The 19,008-nt window shown below is 45.0% G+C and overlaps 1 protein-coding gene across 1 annotated transcript in view; it reads right to left on the reverse strand.

Moving 5' to 3' along the window:
* The window catches only part of cadm2b (cell adhesion molecule 2b), a gene marked incomplete at both ends in the record, with an annotated part of 425,499 nt that overhangs the window by 20,092 nt on the left and 386,399 nt on the right, over window positions 1-19,008 (reverse strand). Inside the window, 2 exons of the mRNA XM_084328310.1 lie at window positions 1,677-1,767; window positions 4,014-4,172. Coding sequence (XP_084184436.1) covers window positions 1,677-1,767; window positions 4,014-4,172 — 250 coding nt within the window. The remainder of the gene's footprint in view (window positions 1-1,676; window positions 1,768-4,013; window positions 4,173-19,008) is intronic.

Below are 19,008 nucleotides of genomic sequence, written 5' to 3' on the forward strand. Positions count from 1 at the left end.
AATAGGCCTTAATCATTTGGCATAAGATATTGATGGGGCTAGTGCATTTGTTTGGCTATTGTAGTAAAAGTAAATAAACTCCCTTTGAAATGGTGACCGCTGTGTCATTTATGTTTAATGTAGACGTTTTTTTATTTGTATGTCAGCTCTTTGACTGCCAGAGTGGAGTGGACTCAACCTTGATGACTTGGACTCGGACTCGGACTCGGGTAATGGGGACTGGACTCGGACTCAACTCTGCCTCTTCTTTGGTGACTCGGACTTGGACTCGAACACTGGGGACTTGAGACCCGACTCAGACTTGAGATTTGGTGACTCGACTACCACACTGCCTGTCAAACTCATCCAGAGGGGAGTGACGACCTGCTGGAGGCACTGGACAACTAGTTGTTAGCTGCTGCAGTGACATGGTGCCCACAGGGGGCGCTATTTGTTTGGAAGTATAGCAGAGAGAGGACAGAGGTAGAGTATGGCATCTTCTAGCCCAGGGGTTCCCAAACTTTTCAGGCCGGGACCCAGAAAATAAGGCGTCAGAGAGCCGCGGCCCAATGCACATCGTCAGGCTTTTTTTATTTCTTTTTTTGCCAGGCGACCGATTTTTTAAGCCAAATATCACTTCAATCCTATTAAGTTAGTTCAAGGTAGTTATTCATTTATATGTGCTATTTATGAAAGGGCTAACTTGTTGCAAAATAATAATGATAATAATAATAGCCTCATTAAAATACTATTGTTGCTTCGGTTAATTGTTTTCAGCGTTTTATGTGCATAATCTGTTATTTAGTTTGAAATGTTCGTTGAAATAATTAGATCTTTTAGTTTTTGTTTATTTATTAAGTTAATATAAAACCATATAGTCACATTTTAGAATACAATAGAATAGAATTTTAGAATACAACTAGAAACACTGTCCTGGCCTGCTTCTAAGTTCAGTGGCCTGACAATTTTTTTTTTTTTTTTTTTTTTAAATCATCTCGTGGCCCTCCCGTGGCTGCTCGCGGCCCACCTTTGGGTCGCGACCCCGACTTTGGGAACCACTGTTCTAGCCAATGTATAAATCATATCATTCTGTCTAGTGATATGATTTTATTATATTAATGGACGTGGTCAAATATATATTTGAATTCGATCTACATAATATTAGATACGATAAGATAAGGTAAGATATTCCTTTATTGATCCCCTTGGGGAAATTCGGGCAGCACAGCAGCATGGGGGAGGGGGGAGGGGAGTTACAGGTACAGGCATGGTAATAGTAGAAGACATAAATAATAGGAAATAAAACTATAGTAAAGATAAAGATATGCAGTGTAAACAATATCATTTGCACCTTTGATTACACTACTTACTTGCTCATTATAGATGTTATGAATAATATAATACATAACATTATAATATTATACATCTATATGTAATTCCTGCAACGACCAATGAATGCTAGCCTACCTATTCATACCGTGGAGGAATGATGACGAAATAGTGTGCATTTTGGTGATCGTGGTTACTGATTTGTATACAGGCTATTGTACAACCGGTGGAGTGGGATGACAGCCTCTTCCCCTCTGCCCCTAATATGAGCCATAAATATCTCTCTCCTTCATAACGTTGGTCGTCACTTATCCAAAACTAGCAGTTGATCTATATCAAAATGAACGTGACAAATGTCTCAAACTTACATTGGGTTGCCTATGGACACGCACTCTAGTTTGAAGTACTGCCCCTCCTGCGGGATGATGGATGAATGTGTGATCTCCAGGTGAGGAGCATCTGCGGAGAAGACAAACAGTACAAAGACACAACTGTAACAGTATTGCATGTAAAAGGATTTTTACTCCGACACAGTTCTGCAATAGTTAGCTCTTAATCCAGTGGACAGCTCTTTGTTCTATTCCAAATCCTTATTCTGTCTGTGTCTTATTCTGATACTTGAAACCTAATCCTAAACAAAGCTAAACCTAAACCCTTAACCCTAAATGTAATCCCAAGCCCGTCAGTCAAACAACTTGTAATATTGAGCTATACAAATCAATTTGTCTTGACTCAATACTAGTCTAATCCCTAGTCCAGTTTTGTGATGTGTTTGTGGTACTAGGAATGGATAGGCTGTTTCGACTTGACAATAATAATAATAATAATAATAATAATAATAATAATAATAATAATAATAATAATAATAATAATAATAATAATAATAATAATAATAATAATAATAATAATAATAATAATAATAATAAAAACATTCTAAATAGACTACATTTGATCTCTCAGTTGTATGTATTTGGCCCTGCCAGGATAAATATGGAATATTGTGTTTTCATTGTCTGTATTAAAGAATTGGCTCCTTTTCTGATAATAATACCATCTAAATCCACCCTCTGCTTGGTGATCTGCTAGACTGGTGACGTCAACCTCTCAAGTGTTGTAGTTTCTTTAACGTTCGTATGATGCTGCTCTCATTTCAGCCAGCATCTGGCTCGGTTCAAGCGATTAGCCTAAATCAGCAATCATATTCTGTGTGGAAAATGGTTAAACAAGAAGAAACAAGCACACCTGTTTACTCAGCAGCTGCCACAGCTATGTCTGCTAGCAGCGGTTTTATGGATTAGATCCGATTAGATTAAAATGTATTGTCGTTACTAGGGCTGTCCCCGACTAAGGATTTGGATGGTCGACTATGATTGGCCAAAATTTGCCGTTAGTCGACTATTGGTCGGAAAGAAAAAATATATATAATATTCAAAAAAATAATAATTAGATTAAAAAAAATAAAAACAAATTATCAATCCATTTGGGCTGTGGGGGGTGCTTAATGTCTGAAGGAGTCGACTGAAGGCTTCTTGTCCTCTGCAAAATCATGCAATTGGTCCACTGATGGATACATCTTGATATTTGTATAGTGTGTTCATTAGATGGGTGAAATCCTCTTTCAGTGCCTCTGTGCCTGTTTTCGTAGGCAGTTAGCCTCTGGTATGCGTGCCATTAGCGTTAGCCACGCTTCTAGGCCTCTTTTCTTTTGGAAAGAATGATACAAAAAAATTAAAAAAATTATATTATAATAATTCTTTATTTATTTTTTATATATATTCGACTAAGAGGTTGGCCAGTTGACTACGGCTCCTTTCGACCGATTAGTCGACTAATAGACTAATAGGGGTCAGCCCTAGTCGTTACACAGCACAAGTACAGTGCAACTTGTACTCGCTCAAGGACAGTACTCGCTCAAGGACACTTCGACACTCTGCCGGGAGGTGCCGGAATCAAACCGGGAACCTCTGATTTCTAGACGGCCGCTCTATCTCCTGAACCACTGTCGCCCCCCACCACATCTCTTTGCAAGAGAAACGGCGAAAAATGTACTTTGCAAAAGGTTATACGAGGTAGGAAATGTATTCATCATATTGTAGACTATAGAACAACAGAAAGCTGTGAATATAAACAACATATTAGTTGTTGTGTGATGTACTGCGAGGACAAATAAAATGGCAACAATGGTCTTTGCAAAAGGCTATGAGGTAGAAAATGTATTCACCTTGTGGACTAGAGCAACATAAAACTGAATATAAACAACATATATTAATTGTGTGATGTTGCCTTTGCAAAAGGTTATATGAGGTAGGAAATGTATTCATAATCGTGTATATAGTATAGAACAACAGCAGAAAAAAAAGAGCTGTTCATGAGAGACTTGAATACAATGTTCCCTTTGCTGCAAGCGTACTGTCCATGGTGCTGAAAATAATGTCTCTGGTGATGCATGTTGCTGCTATTTGATGTGTTTGATAGTACTGTCCATGGGTCATGATGTCACTGTTTTAGTTTGTTTTCTTTTGCACTAATAACTGACTTATCTGTTTGTATAGGAAATGTAAGACAAATCCGTTGTTGCATTAAAAAGTCTACTAAGTATTAAAAAATCTACTTTGATTGTCGGCCCGTCTGTGAAAAACAAATGCCCTGCCAGTTACTTTCCTCTGGTTCCTTGGTCTGTCCCCAACAACACAGTCGATACTCACAGTGGACTTCAAGGACCTCGGTGGTCTGGTAGGGGTTGGGGAGGGACACATGTTCCACGCTGCAGGTGTAGGCCACCCCATCATCCCTTCTGTCCACGTGGAACTGCAGGCTACTCCGCACTGTAAATGATTTCCCCGTTGCGTTCACTTCCTTGGTGCCTGCGGAAAGCAAAAAAAAAAGAAAAGTTATTAAACAGATGGCCAGTACAATATGGTACATTAGTGTGTATTGCGCTTAATTTAAGCTTTGGGTCAAATGTTTAACAGAACAGAAATATAAAGTAATTTCTTTTTAGAAAGTTTCTAGAAACATGACATGTTGATGGTAAAATGACAGACGATGGCTTTTTTTTTATTTATCAGAACTAAATTAAACTGTAGACAGGCAATTCTTCGAAAGATCTGGGACCCTTAATTAAATGTGCTCCAAGATGATTGAGCTGCACCATACCCAAACAATTTAAAAGAAAAAAAATGCATTCAATCAATGATGTATAACACTCTGCCCTTAACACTTTCAGTGCCAGGCCGTGTTTTCCTTTTTACCCTGTTGATGCCACGGTCCACGGCCCATGTAACGTTAATATCGCCTAATCTATGTTTTAAATTATGCTATGTGTCTAATCTGCCCATCGCTTATCAAAGAATCATTTTCCAGTCAACATTGGCGAAGCAGATTGTGTTTTTATCGCTTCATTTCCTTTTCATAGCATTTTGAAAACCACTCGGTTTCGAAGAAAAAACAACACTGTAACTGAGGGGTACAATTCCCTGACTGTATTGATAAGTATGGTATTATTAAACCACTACCGCTTGTACTTTAACTTCTGGCCATCCAGTACATGATATAGATATGATGAACACTTTCCCACCTGATGAAACGAAGTCCACACAAATGTATAAATCGAATATTTTATATAGCAAAGGGTATATACAACGTTCACTTAATGACATTTATGATTTGAAATGCACTTGTAAGGCAAATGAGTATTCGTAGGTAAATCAACATTGAATGTCCAATCTCTGGTTACGCAGGGAGCAAGTATACAACCTGGTTCTTTAGGGAACTATAGCGATGGTACTTAAATGATTATAGCTGGATACACTAAAGGGGGGGTCCCGCTGGTTGTAAGTCAGTAGGGGGGGGGGGGGGTTAGGAGAGCCGCTGGCGGTATCCCATCTGGCCGACGATTTCTTGGGAGAATTCAGAGTGCTGAACACGGTGCCCACAGAACCTCGGTCCACAGATGAATACAGCTGGGCCCTCTGGTGGACGGTAGCTGCCGGTCCACAACGAAGAGACGTGAGGCGACCTCACTCGGGTAGAGCGCCGTCTCACCTGGACTCCTCTCGGGGGGGTAGTTCCAACACTCAGCAGTGTTGGCCGTTATCCATGGAATAATCAAAGCACCCAAAGCATGTAGATAATCCAAGCCGTGTAGGGCTCGTCGTCGTCTGGGTAAAGTAATCCAATGTACAGGTCCACTCGTCCTGGCCCGGAGCTCCTCGGATGCAAGCACCCCACGTGGTCTGCCCAGCCTGGTTAAGACTCCAGATAACGTCAGGAACGATGGGGGTACTGCTCACTTTATAACTCTAACCGAACGATGCACCATACATAATAGACTATTATTAACTTAATAGAAATACGTCCCACTCGACGGTATAGTGCCAAACTATGACAATTCAACTATTAATCCACACGATGTCTCAATGCCTATTCTGAGGCCAAGTAGGCCATACTGCACCACACGTGCGTCGTGGGTGAGGCTTCACGTCTGTTACTAGGTTGGAGGGTAAAGGACTAATGGACTAAAAGAAAGTTCTACTTTACTTGCGCCATATATATATGCGCTGTGAACAAATAGTACCATTCGTATTTCGCCAGACGTATTCCTACGCGTAACCGGGCTTGTAACGACATGTTCGTCGGCACGATTGAACTTGAACCAAGGGGCTTGGCTGCTGGCGCCAGGTTCTCGTCCAATGGTAGAATGAAACTATTATGGGCTGTTAGTAGACTAAAGGGATATTCAGTATATATGTACAAGGAATATACAGGGGATATCAAACGATATACAAATACTATTAAATATATATCCATAAATAAATATATATATTCGGTTTAATCTGATCCTTCACAACAGCCGCCCCCTAATTAGTCCCACCTAATTAGCTAAGCAGAGACAGATTAACCGCACTGTCTACCACTCAAGGTCCGCTGTAAGGGTCAGTCAACTCACAAAGTCATGGGGTCATGGTCATCATCGATAGTGTCTGGGAGTCTGGGCAGTTCTATTAGCCTTGCCACGGGTCGTGTGTAAGTTCGCCCTTGGACGAGTACTTCAGCTGCTCGGACCTTGCCATCGGCACCGGTGATCACTTTGCTTACGCGGCCAGCCGGCCACATAGCTCTGGGTAGTGACTGGTCGATAATCATGACGACTGTTCCTTCTGTCAAATTGTCTCTCTCTTTTACCCACTTCTGGCGGGTCTGTAGAGACGGTAGGTAGTGGAGTAGGAAGCTGTTCCAAAACTTGTCAGCTAGTACTTGACTGTACCTCCACATTCTTCGGCCGTTCGCTTCTTCAGGCCTGTACATTGTCTGGGGTAGCGCGGGGTCCAGCCGCCCCATCAGGAGTGTGTTGGGGGTGACTGGGTCGACATCTGCTACATCACTTGAGACGTAACCGAGGGGCTTTGAGTTCAATACTCCCTCGATCTCCGTGAGGACTGTCATTAGGACTTCTTCCGCCACAGTCTGGGCCCCAAGCACGGCGTACAGGGCTGTCTTTATAGAACGTACTTCTCGTTCCCAGGTTCCACCGAAGTGGGGTGCGTTCGGGGGATTAAACTGGAAGTCAATCTGGGATGGAGCGAGGTGGGTCTTAAGTTCTGGGCCCATAGCTTGGAAGCTCTCTCTCAGCTCTCTTTCTCCGCCTTTGAAGTTTGTCCCGTGATCAGACAACAATGTAGACGGTTTTCCTTTCCGTGATGTGAATCTTCGGAAGGCCATAAGGAATGAGTCTGTGCTCATGGTCGGAAGGAGTTCGATATGTATCGCTCTGGTGGTCATGCATTTGAATACAATACCCCACCGCTTCTCGGTTCCTCTTCCTCTCTTTATATACAACGGGCCAAAACAGTCCATGCCTGTGGAGTGGAATGGCTTGTCGCCGAGTCGGAGGCGACAGGGAGGTAGGTCAGCCATCCGGGGTATGCTGGGCTGCGCGCGCCACTTTCGGCAGTCTAGACAGGTTCGCTGGAAGCGTCGCACCGCTTCTCTTCCTTGAAGTATCCAATAGCGACGTCTGATCTCCGCGAAGACTCTCTCTGCTCCTGCGTGGTGTACATCCTCGTCGTATTTCTTTATGATCAGCTCTGTGACCTTGTGTCGGCTGTTCAAGACTATCGGGTACTTAACGTCATCCGGTAGATCGGGGGCTCTCCGCAGACGACCACCCACTCTGATGAGATTATGGGCGTCACTCTCGGGTGCCAGGTGGAGCAGTCTGCTGTCTGATGGGACGGGCTTTCCTCCCTGTAGACAGTCTAGCTCATCAGGGAACGAGTCTCTCTGGGCTCGTTGTAGTAGAAGAAGTTCTGCTTCTTCGTAGTCAGCTGCTGAAATGTCAGTGGTGGACTGAATCTCTGGGTGGTGCCACAGGAATGTCTTTAGCTGCGCACTCTGTAGGGTAATGCAGTCATCTATGTTGGGGTCTGTGGAGGCGACTGTGCTCAGTCCACAGAACATAGGTTTCTTGTTCTCAGCCTCCTCTTTACTTGCTTCCCGTGGGGTGGGCGTAGGCCACTCTTCTTCCGGGAGCTTGAGGAATTCTGGTCCGTCACTGTAGATGTTGCGACGGGTGAGGTCATCTAGGGACATTCCCCGGGTGATGACGTCAGCTGGGTTGTGTTTGGTGTCCACATACCGCCAGCTCGCTGCTTCTGTTAACTCTTGAATCTCGGTGACTCTGACTCCCACGAAGACTTTGTATCTGCATGAATCAGACTTGATCCATGTGAGTACTGTCGTGGAATCTGACCACAAGATTGTTCTGTGCACCGGAATGGTGAGTTCACGTTGGATTAACGTGGCTAGATGCGCTCCTGCTAGGGCTGCGCAGAGCTCTAGACGCGGGATAGATTGTTGCTTTCGTGGGGCTATTCTTGAGCGAGCCAGGATGAAAGCAGTGTGTATCTCTCCTCCCTTCTCTTGGGCACGCAAGTAGGCCACCGATCCATAGGCTACTTCGGAGGCGTCACTGAAGACGTGTAGATCCATCTTGCATGTCTCTGGCCTCACTGTGGGTGGGAAGTAGCTGCGGCGTATATTGACGCCTGGGAGTGAGCGGAGTTCCGTCTCCCACTCTCTCCATGTGGAGGCAAGGTGTGCGGGTATTGGGTCGTCCCAGCCCTGGTCCTTGTCCCATAGTGCTCGTACAATCATCTTTGCCCTGGTGGTGTAAGGTAGAATACATCCCAACGGGTCATATTGTCTGGCGAGTGTTCTGTACACACTCCGTCTGGTGGTCGGTGTGGCAATGTATGACGCCGTGGATGGCTGATACATCGGCGAGCGTTGGGGGAGAGGCCTCCTAGGCGAGTCTCCCCTTGCGCCTCTCGGTGGGCTGGTACCGGCAGGGTACCATGGCCCGCTGGTCCAGGTGCTATTCCTCGGGGCTGGTCGTGCGTCATGCTCACCCGTGAATAGAGTCGGGGGTCTGTAGCGCAGCGCCGCGGGGGTATAGCCTGGGCTGTACTGGACCTCCTGGTCCAGTGGAGTACTGTGCTGTCGTCGGGCTTGGTTCTCCTCCTCTCCCTCTTCTTCTTCTATCAGGTCCTCTAGATCCTGTAGTCGTTTATTTAGCTTCTCCGCAGTGCATGCCGCTCCTTCCTTGTAGCTGGGTCTCGCTTGGACCGGTCGGGGAAGGGGGTCTGCGGGGGGTATAGGCTTGGTCTGTTGGTCAAGTTCAGGGTCGCTTGCTCGGTTAGGAGACGCTGCCCTTGACTGTTGTCTCGACGAGTTCCTTGAACCCCTGGCGGAGGGAGAGGGTGTTGCCCTGAGGCTCAGCCGCTCCATTAGCCGCGCCCGTAACTTGTCGCGCTCGGCTTGTAGTCTGTCGCGCTCGCCCTGTAGTCTGTCGCGCTCGGTTTCGCGCTGGATGAGATCGATGTTGCGCTCTGCTTCTCTTTGGGCACCGTCAGCGGCGCGCTGGGCTTCGGCGGCGGCGCGCTCTGCTTCTCTTTGGGCACCGGCAGCGACACGCTGGGCTTCGGCAGCGGCGCGCTCTGCTTCTCTTTGGGCACCGGCAGCGGCACGCTGGGTGTCTGCTCGGTCTCTTGCCATATTCTCTTCCGTCTGAAGGCGTCTCAGCTCCAGGCGTATGCGCTCTTCTTCGCTCCGTTGCTGCGCCTGGAGTTGTTCGCGCTCGCTAAGCGTCTGTGCTTGGAGTCGATCGCGTTCACCCCGAAGTCGATCGTGTTCACCCTGAAGTCGATCGCGCTCGGTAGAGGCTGTCAGGCTGACGAGGAACGCCTGTGATAGCATCCTCTCCGCTTCGCTGGGGGAAGACGGTTGTAGAGGTGAGCCGCTCCTGACGGTACTCGTTGGGGAGTCCCGGAGCTCTATTTTCTCGGCGCTCTCCTCCTCTTCTTCCGTGCAGAGTTCTCTCTCTGTAGGGTTGTCTTCCTCCCGGGGCTGGTCGGGGACTACTTCTTCGGTATTGGCGGGGGGTAAAGGCATGTCAGCTCCCTCCTGGTCCCCACCGTGAGCTTGGTCAGTTACATTAGAACCCACTAGGGCCTCTGTGGTCGGGGAAACCTGGTCGTTAAGGTCAGACATAATTTTACTTTCTACTTTTACCGCGTTTACCGTTTGTCGAAGGCTAGGTAGTTGACTGACAGCGTAATCCTCTAAGTACTGAGGTGGCTGTCGTCTGCGCTGCGGGCGTTCTACGTTAGGAGGACCGTTTCGTGGAGTGTTCATCATAGGCCATTTCAATATTAATAACACTATATTAATATTACACTAGTTACCCTCCGGCTCGAAGGACCAATTGTAACTGAGGGGTACAATTCCCTGACTGTATTGATAAGTATGGTATTATTAAACCACTACCGCTTGTACTTTAACTTCTGGCCATCCAGTACATGATATAGATATGATGAACACTTTCCCACCTGATGAAACGAAGTCCACACAAATGTATAAATCGAATATTTTATATAGCAAAGGGTATATACAACGTTCACTTAATGACATTTATGATTTGAAATGCACTTGTAAGGCAAATGAGTATTCGTAGGTAAATCAACATTGAATGTCCAATCTCTGGTTACGCAGGGAGCAAGTATACAACCTGGTTCTTTAGGGAACTATAGCGATGGTACTTAAATGATTATAGCTGGATACACTAAAGGGGGGGTCCCGCTGGTTGTAAGTCAGTAGGGGGGGGGGGTTAGGAGAGCCGCTGGCGGTATCCCATCTGGCCGACGATTTCTTGGGAGAATTCAGAGTGCTGAACACGGTGCCCACAGAACCTCGGTCCACAGATGAATACAGCTGGGCCCTCTGGTGGACAGTAGCTGCCGGTCCACAACGAAGAGACGTGAGGCGACCTCACTCGGGTAGAGCGCCGTCTCACCTGGACTCCTCTCGGGGGGGTAGTTCCAACACTCAGCAGTGTTGGCCGTTATCCATGGAATAATCAAAGCACCCAAAGCATGTAGATAATCCAAGCCGTGTAGGGCTCGTCGTCGTCCGGGTAAAGTAATCCAATGTACAGGTCCACTCGTCCTGGCCCGGAGCTCCTCGGATGCAAGCACCCCACGTGGTCTGCCCAGCCTGGTTAAGACTCCAGATAACGTCAGGAACGATGGGGGTACTGCTCACTTTATAACTCTAACCGAACGATGCACCATACATAATAGACTATTATTAACTTAATAGAAATACGTCCCACTCGACGGTATAGTGCCAAACTATGACAATTCAACTATTAATCCACACGATGTCTCAATGCCTATTCTGAGGCCAAGTAGGCCATACTGCACCACACGTGCGTCGTGGGTGAGGCTTCACGTCTGTTACTAGGTTGGAGGGTAAAGGACTAATGGACTAAAAGAAAGTTCTACTTTACTTGCGCCATATATATATGCGCTGTGAACAAATAGTACCATTCGTATTTCGCCAGACGTATTCCTACGCGGAACCGGGCTTGTAACGACATGTTCGTCGGCACGATTGAACTTGAACCAAGGGACTTGGCTGCTGGCGCCAGGTTCTCGTCCAATGGTAGAATGAAACTATTATGGGCTGTTAGTAGACTAAAGGGATATTCAGTGTATATGTACAAGGAATATACAGGGGATATCAAACGATATACAAATACTATTAAATATATATCCATAAATAAATATATATATTCGGTTTAATCTGATCCTTCACAACAAACACATTCCCTGATAATCGCCTTTTACTGGAATATTCCAGAACGTTATCATTTGTCGGTCTATTTATGAATCGTTTTCAAATAAACGCTAGATGGTCGATAGTATATGTGTGCGCACGCATGCTTGTGCCGTGCGCTGATAATCGCTGCTATTATTTCCTCATGGCTTTTACAGTGAAACAGCCATATCACATATAGTGGAAATACTTATATCTCCATGAAAACGAGTCTGATTATCCTAACACTGATAACATAGATTCCTTACCTGACATCAGATGGTATCCAAATGGTATATTCCAATTCCTGATCACCATTCAAAAAAATCGATAAGTATATTGATCCAACGTGTGTACAGTATAACCCATGCTCGCCGCGGCTCAGAGGCTCCAGAAAGAACTCTGGTAACTCCGGCTGCATCAGTGGACTGGAAAATGTGGACTAGAATATTTTTTTCCCCCATCCATTTTCATTGAGTCCATTCCAAAAGGGTGATTTACCATCTGGGAGACGATAGGGGGCGCTTTTTTCCACATCTGATCGCCGGCGGCCCCTGGATCTCCAACGGTAGGCTCGCGTGATGCAATATGATTTCAGATCGCAAAAAAAAAAATAAAAAAAAATCCGAGAAAAGCCGTGACGTGGCTTTCAACGTCACAATCGTAAACCAGAGATTAGCCGTGAGTGGCGCTCAAAGTGTTAAGACGTCCCTCTGTCTCCTCCTCCATTCTTTTCATTGGGATTAGTGATGTAATTATGTAAATCTTTAAGAATAGAAGAAAAAATTAAAGTACAAAAAAAATAAAGAAAGACAGAGAAGAAACCAGAAACATGACTTCAACACGTCATGCTTTCTGACGCGGGCAGCCGTCTGTACGATTTACTGTTGCTTCTCTTCCTCCTCCGAGAAAAAACCTTGGCCTTTTGATATGCACGTCGGAGGAAGAGAGAGCGGGGGAAAGAAGAGCGTCGGCTCGGACTCGGTCGGTTGCGTTGCTGCACGTGGTTCTCCTGGAGGACCTCCTCTCAAGCAAACCGGTAAACAAGCATGCATGAACTCCCCCTCGTCATATGGGAGTGGATTTCCACAACACTGGCCGCACCTTACTTCCTGATGCATCTCTTTCCAACCTCATAGTCAATTTCATGCCAAAAACCGTTTCCAGAAGGTCGTGATTTGTTTTCTATTTTTAGACTCTCGTGTTTTTCCACGTCTTCACCATCGGGATGCGTGCGTCTTAAAAGGTGCCCATGTCACATATTTTGAACATTAATATAGCAGCGACCGACTATTTGCTTAAGAAGAAGTATTTAATTGCTGTGCAGATTAACACACATACATGCCGAGATGGGCGAGACAGGAACACACACACACACACACACAAATGCACTGAGTCGCCGATGAAATATCTCTCTACACTTTTCCTATCCCGTCGTTCTTCCCCCCAAGGGCAGCCAGGAGCAGACATGGGCTGTGGAGTGGGCCGCGCCCGGGGAACAATCCAAGTGCTCCTGTCCGTCTTCGTCAGGGATGCGACAGCGTTAGCGATCTGTTCTGCATGTTTTTCCATTGGGTTTATCTTATTGGGAGGGGAGACCCTTCCGATCAGAACACAGAAAGGCCCAGGAGATATCCCACCTGGGTACCTGGTCCCCAAGCGGGAATCGAACCCAGGTCCTTCTAGCTGTGAGGCGACAGTGTTAACTTTCACTGCCACACTACAGAAGGTTAACCCTTTACTATCACACTACCGAATATACCGTCGGTAGTGTGATAATAAAGGGTTAACCTTCTGTAATGTGGCAGTGAAAGGGTTAACCTGCTGTTGTGTGGCAGTGAAAGGGTTGACCTGCTGTTGTGTGGCAATGAAAGGTTAACCTGTGTATTGCATATATGCGTGTGTGTATCCCCTCCCTACTTCCCATTCCCCCCACGCCTGATTGGATAAATGCGCTGCTTGTTAGTCGGCCCCTGTTTCTCTGCTTCCCATTTTCAAAAAGAAAATGGCGACTTGCTTGCTCGTCAACTTTCTCTTTTTCAACTTAAAATATGTTTCTGACAACATTTTATGAGAGACACGCAATTGCTGGATTTTGATTAATATTTGATATGCAACGCTTAGTTTGACAGTTTAATCAGAATCTTGACACCTCTGCTCGTACACGCTTGGTCGCAGGAAAACATGACGGCTTGCTTGTAAGTAAGTAACTATTTTTCCACCTAAATGGTTCACTAAAATATGTTTCTGACAAGATTTTTGGTGAAAAATTGTTTCTTATAAATACTTCCTCGAAATACTCAAGAAATAATTACTTTGCCCAGAACGCAAATGGACGGTGGAGGTGTGGCCAAAGCTTGGTTTTGGTCCGAGATGCTGGTACTCTGGTGCGACATCTAGTGGCCGAATCTCCACATAGCACCTTTAACTTAAACCTAGTAGAGGCTATATCGGTGGGTCAGCCTTGTAAGTGAGCAAATTAAACCGCTCAATATCCTCGTTCTGCCTGAGTTGCCCCGCTTCTGCCTGTGAAGGGGTTTGAGCTAACATGGTATTTTAAGACAACATTCACTGTCAGTCTTGGTTAAGAACTGAATAGCTCTTCCTCCACTCTAAAGCCTCTGGAACAGGCTCTACACTGGCACAGAGGGGCTGCCACATCCTCTGCCTGACATTGCTCAAGGGATTAATATAGAGAAAGCATCACTATCCTCTCCCTCACTCTACCATGGCTGTAGTTTCTATAAGGTCTAGTGGTCGACCGATAATGGGTTTTTCAATGGCAGATGTCGATGGCGATATTTAGAGAGCAGGGCAGATCGATAACCGATATAATGACGATAAAATGACTTGTGAATTTTCTTTTGCAACAATTAATAATTAATACTTTTATAATAACAAATGAGACACAAAGATGCTGAAATTAAGTTCGCAATGTTAGCTAGCCAGTTTAGCCAGGTTTGCACTTGCTAACATTACGATTTTAGCAACTACAAAACTAGCATTTTCTCGCAAAAAAAATTACAATTATTCGGGCAATTAACCGCTCTATCACTAATAAGGTCCCTGCAGCTGGACCAGACTGTAGAGGACAGGAGCGATTAGCCAACACAGACACTGCTGTATTCAACACTACTACATCACCCAACAACATACCCACTCACCATGGACATTCTGATAGACCCTAAATGATCTGATGACTGTGGAGGAAAATCGCCGGAGCTAAGAATGTACTCAGTCAAATAGACTTGGTTAATACAGATTTATTAACCCAAACAGATTAATCGAAATACAAGTTAATCAAGAGTTACGGCAGATGACTTATTATCCGCGATATAGCTCCTAGAATAATGTTAACGTGGTCGTAGACCTTTATACCAAGATACAGGGGGTGTGGCCAGGTGACCAGGTAGGAAAGAGATAGGATGATTGGGGTTGGGGAGGCCTGGAGAGGGGTGAAGGAGGGAGGAGGGGTGACAGGACTGTGAGCTAGGAGTCGGGATGGTTTAGGTGTTGGAGGTGAGAGACAAAGAGTGGTGACTGACTGATCAGGGGAGACAAAGGGATTGACTGGAAGACGGGACATTTGGGTATTGGGGATTAATCAAGGGAATCTGGGACTATAGTATGTTTGGGGGGACGACGACATATAATTCCACATGACACACACATGCACGCACGCACGCACGCACGCACGCACGCACGCACGCACACACACACACACACACACACACACACACACACACACACACACACACACACACGCACGCACGCACGCACACACACACACACACACACACACACACACACACACACACACACACACACACACACACACACACACACACACACACACACACACACACACACACACACACACACACACTGGGTACAGGGTAACAGGTGACTGAGATGAGAGCCTATTGTGAACATATGAGCCTTCCTTTTTTTCAATTTGTGACTCGATAGGGAAGGATGAATTCAGCTGCGCGTAGAGGACAAAGCAACAACAATGAAATGAAACACACACTTTAATACCGTCCCTGAACTACATCGTCCTCCAAGTGGAGCTGAATTCATCTTTCCCTCCGGTCTATGCTACTATTCCAGGGCCGAGGTTAGATTGCGCTGTATAGCGGCAAAAAGGTCCACAATTTGTGTCACTGTCACGCGGAGACACCACACTTTCATCATTGAATGAAACACAAATACGATTAAAAAAAAAAAGAAACAGGATTTACTGCTTTGCTGGATAGCACACAGTGGAAAGAGACAGGGCAGTGGGGGGGAGAGAGAGACATGGTGTGGCACGACTTTGCCCCCGAAAGTTCAGACGGATGATAGGGAAACATCTGTGGCCCGGAGCACAAATCTCTCTGGCTTTCCCCCCTCATTCCTCAAGCAGCGTCGACACCACGCCACGCCGAAGCAGTCACTCCATCTCAAGGTGGACGCTGGCATCGCCAGGGAGCATGCAGAAGTGAGCTCCGGAAGACAGAGAATGTGCCCAGGGAGGGAGGGGTGTGTGCCGTCATGAACCAATCGGCTCAGAGGAACAAAGGATTTATTGTGTGAGGCAGAAATACGTCCATTCGGGCAGTGAGTGATTCCTGTAGTTACCAGGCTGGGGACTGCTGTAGCAGCAGTTCATATCCCTCTCACCTGAAGAAAATGTTTTGAGTTTTTAAAAATATACAAATATAACCAGGTATGGGTAAACCTTTAAGATAAGATACTGTAAGACAAGATATTCCTATATTGATCCCCTTCAGGCATCATAGCAGCATGGGGAGGAGGGGATTTGAGGTACAGGTATGGGCAGGGTAATAGTAGAAGACATAAATACAGGCAATATAATTATAGTATAGTAGAAAAGTTCAAATAGGCAATGTAAACAATATAATTCACTTTGAATATACTGTACGCATATGAGCAAGTAGGCAGTGTGATCAAAGGTGCAGAGGAGGGTCTGTATGTCCTATCAGTTATATTATATGTTAAAATAAATATGGTCAATTACACTAGAATCTAAATATATACTATGAGTAAGTAAAGTATACAGTATACACAGGTGCAGCTACCCTAACCGGCGTGATATATACGTCGTCATACGTTGTAGTCCGTGTAGGCCTGAGCACACAGTGTCTTGGGTTGGTCTCTGTTCAGACCGACTGACCTCTGCTTTCATCCTGTGTCCATTTGGACACGTGGTCGATAAAGCCTTCGAGCATAATGTGCACAACACAGTTTGACCTTGTTGATTTCGGGAAGGCTTTAGAGAATGCATTTCCTATTGTGCTCTTTTTATTGTGAAAATATTCTACTCTGCGGGTTGGAATATTTTGTGGGTTGGAGGCCTTTCTGCATTCTTTCTAATCTGTATTTTGAGAAAGATGTTTTGGTTCATTTGAGGGCAAGTGTCTACGTTTTCTTTGATTTGGTCTGAATCAGAGGTTAATATGTTCATAGTATTCCATCGGCGCGGTTGTGTTTCCCGATTGTACAAGGTCAGCCACTGGAGCAGAGAACAAACATAACATATGTAAACAAACATAACCTTCAGTCTTCTTCCATCTACTCGTGCCAAATGGTTGGTACTATGGTGTTATTTAAGTATTTCAACAACACTGAAAAAAAATAAAAACAACAACAACCCAATTTGCTTCATTTCTCTTGGTTCTTGTCTCACTTCAAACAAAACGCTTCAGGGTTCCTGAGAGCAGCCAGGCCCCACCTCCCTCAGACGGTTCGGGAAGCAGTTGTTTGGTGTGCAACCGACATCGATTGGGGGGCGTAACTTCTCACCTCAGCGAACAGCACAAAACTAAGGGGGGTAAACACGGCAGATCGTTGATTCCGCTGGATCAAGCAAAACAAGGAGTGAAAACTCCCTGCGCTTACGGAGGCATAATATGGTTAGCGATTTTAATCTCCCTGTTCCTTGATGTAGGAATCCTGTGGAATTCATGCTTCCATCCCAGAGCTGGTTAAGAACTATCAGCTCAGCTCGTTCTGTTATTTTTCTTCCATCCCTTTGCTGCGTCCACAGTGTGTTCCTCATATCTCGCTTGCACAACCTTCTCTGTGTCCCATGTGGGCAAAAAATGCTTACCAACATAAAAGATGACACCCATGAACCCCCTTGTTTTGACTGCCATTCTGGATTACAGTGATTTATTAAAGGTGTTATAGATAACTATTTTACGTAGAGTAATACGTAGAGCTTTTAGAACGGTGCATAATAAAAAATATTGCTTTTCCGGGTCCAAAATGAATGTTGTTGTTTACATCTTGCAGGCATGTATCCTTTATCTATAGCACCTTTAAAGAAACACACAATCAATGGATGTTTTTCCACCTTTATTCCCATCAAGGGCTTATGCTAGACCTCTCTTATGGTGCCATCACAGTCAGACAGCACTCAAACAAAGTGAAACGATTGTTATGAGTGTGGAGAGAAGTCTGGCTGTGTGGAGAACGGTCTGACTAACCAGTCGATGGTTGAATTCCTGCATGATGCAGCAAACTCATTTTGTAATCTTCCCAGTATGAAGGAGTGTGTTCCTGGACAATGCTTCAATATTTCCACACAGTATGACACACGATGCTATGCAAGACCACAGCTTTTCACAACTGTTTTATGTGTCAGCTCTTGTGCTATTGCAGAGGACTCATTATTTGTTTAGTCTTTGGTAGTCTCTAGAGTACTTCCACAATCATATTAATAAGATCCTTCCTTGACGTCTTTGCAATTTCAAATATTTCATTCTATAATCCATTTGTGGATAATGACGGGGGGAAACGAAGCCTACAGGGCAATATGGTGACTTGACAATGAATTGTTGATCAGAGCTGTCCATAGACTTTTGGGGGCCCTAGTCAAGAAATGATTTGGGGGCCCTTCATTTGAACTTAAATCAGGTCTCCGCACCAGAGCAGTACAGATGTTTTGACATTTTGCCGTTCGGTTGAATGATGTTTTGACATGATGATTGCCTTTTTGAGGGGCCCTATGATTGGCTAACAGACACGGTTAAGAAAGACCAATTAAATAACTAAGGGTCAGGATATAAAACAAATAAAAATAAAAGTGCACTTATGTTACTGAATAAGAGAGAAAGGGAAAAAGCTCCGGTGCACACGCAGTTTGCGAACTCCCCCAATGGATTTACTTACTTAGGGATAAAGATAACCCCGGATATTAAAGACATAGTACAAAATAACTATAAATGTACTGTAAATTACCAATATCAATGATAGGTCGAGTGAATATCATCAAAATGACAATATTGCCTACATTTCTGTACCTATTCCATTCAATCCCGATTCCCTTACCAGAAACCTTTTTTCGTAGATTAAAGAAAATGTTCACACGTTTTATATGGAACAATAAAAAACACAGGTTGAGACTGACACTCCTTTACCTCCCATACGACAGAGGGCTTAGACTTCCAGATATGAGGCTCTATTACTGGGCAGCACAGCTCAGGGCAGCAATGTTCTACTTTCGATATTCAGAGATACCAGCTTGGATGGAGATAGAAA

This window comes from Notolepis coatsorum, assembly GCF_963971535.1.
Source record: "Notolepis coatsorum genome assembly, chromosome: 1".
NCBI classification, from domain to species: domain Eukaryota; kingdom Metazoa; phylum Chordata; class Actinopteri; order Aulopiformes; family Paralepididae; genus Notolepis; species Notolepis coatsorum.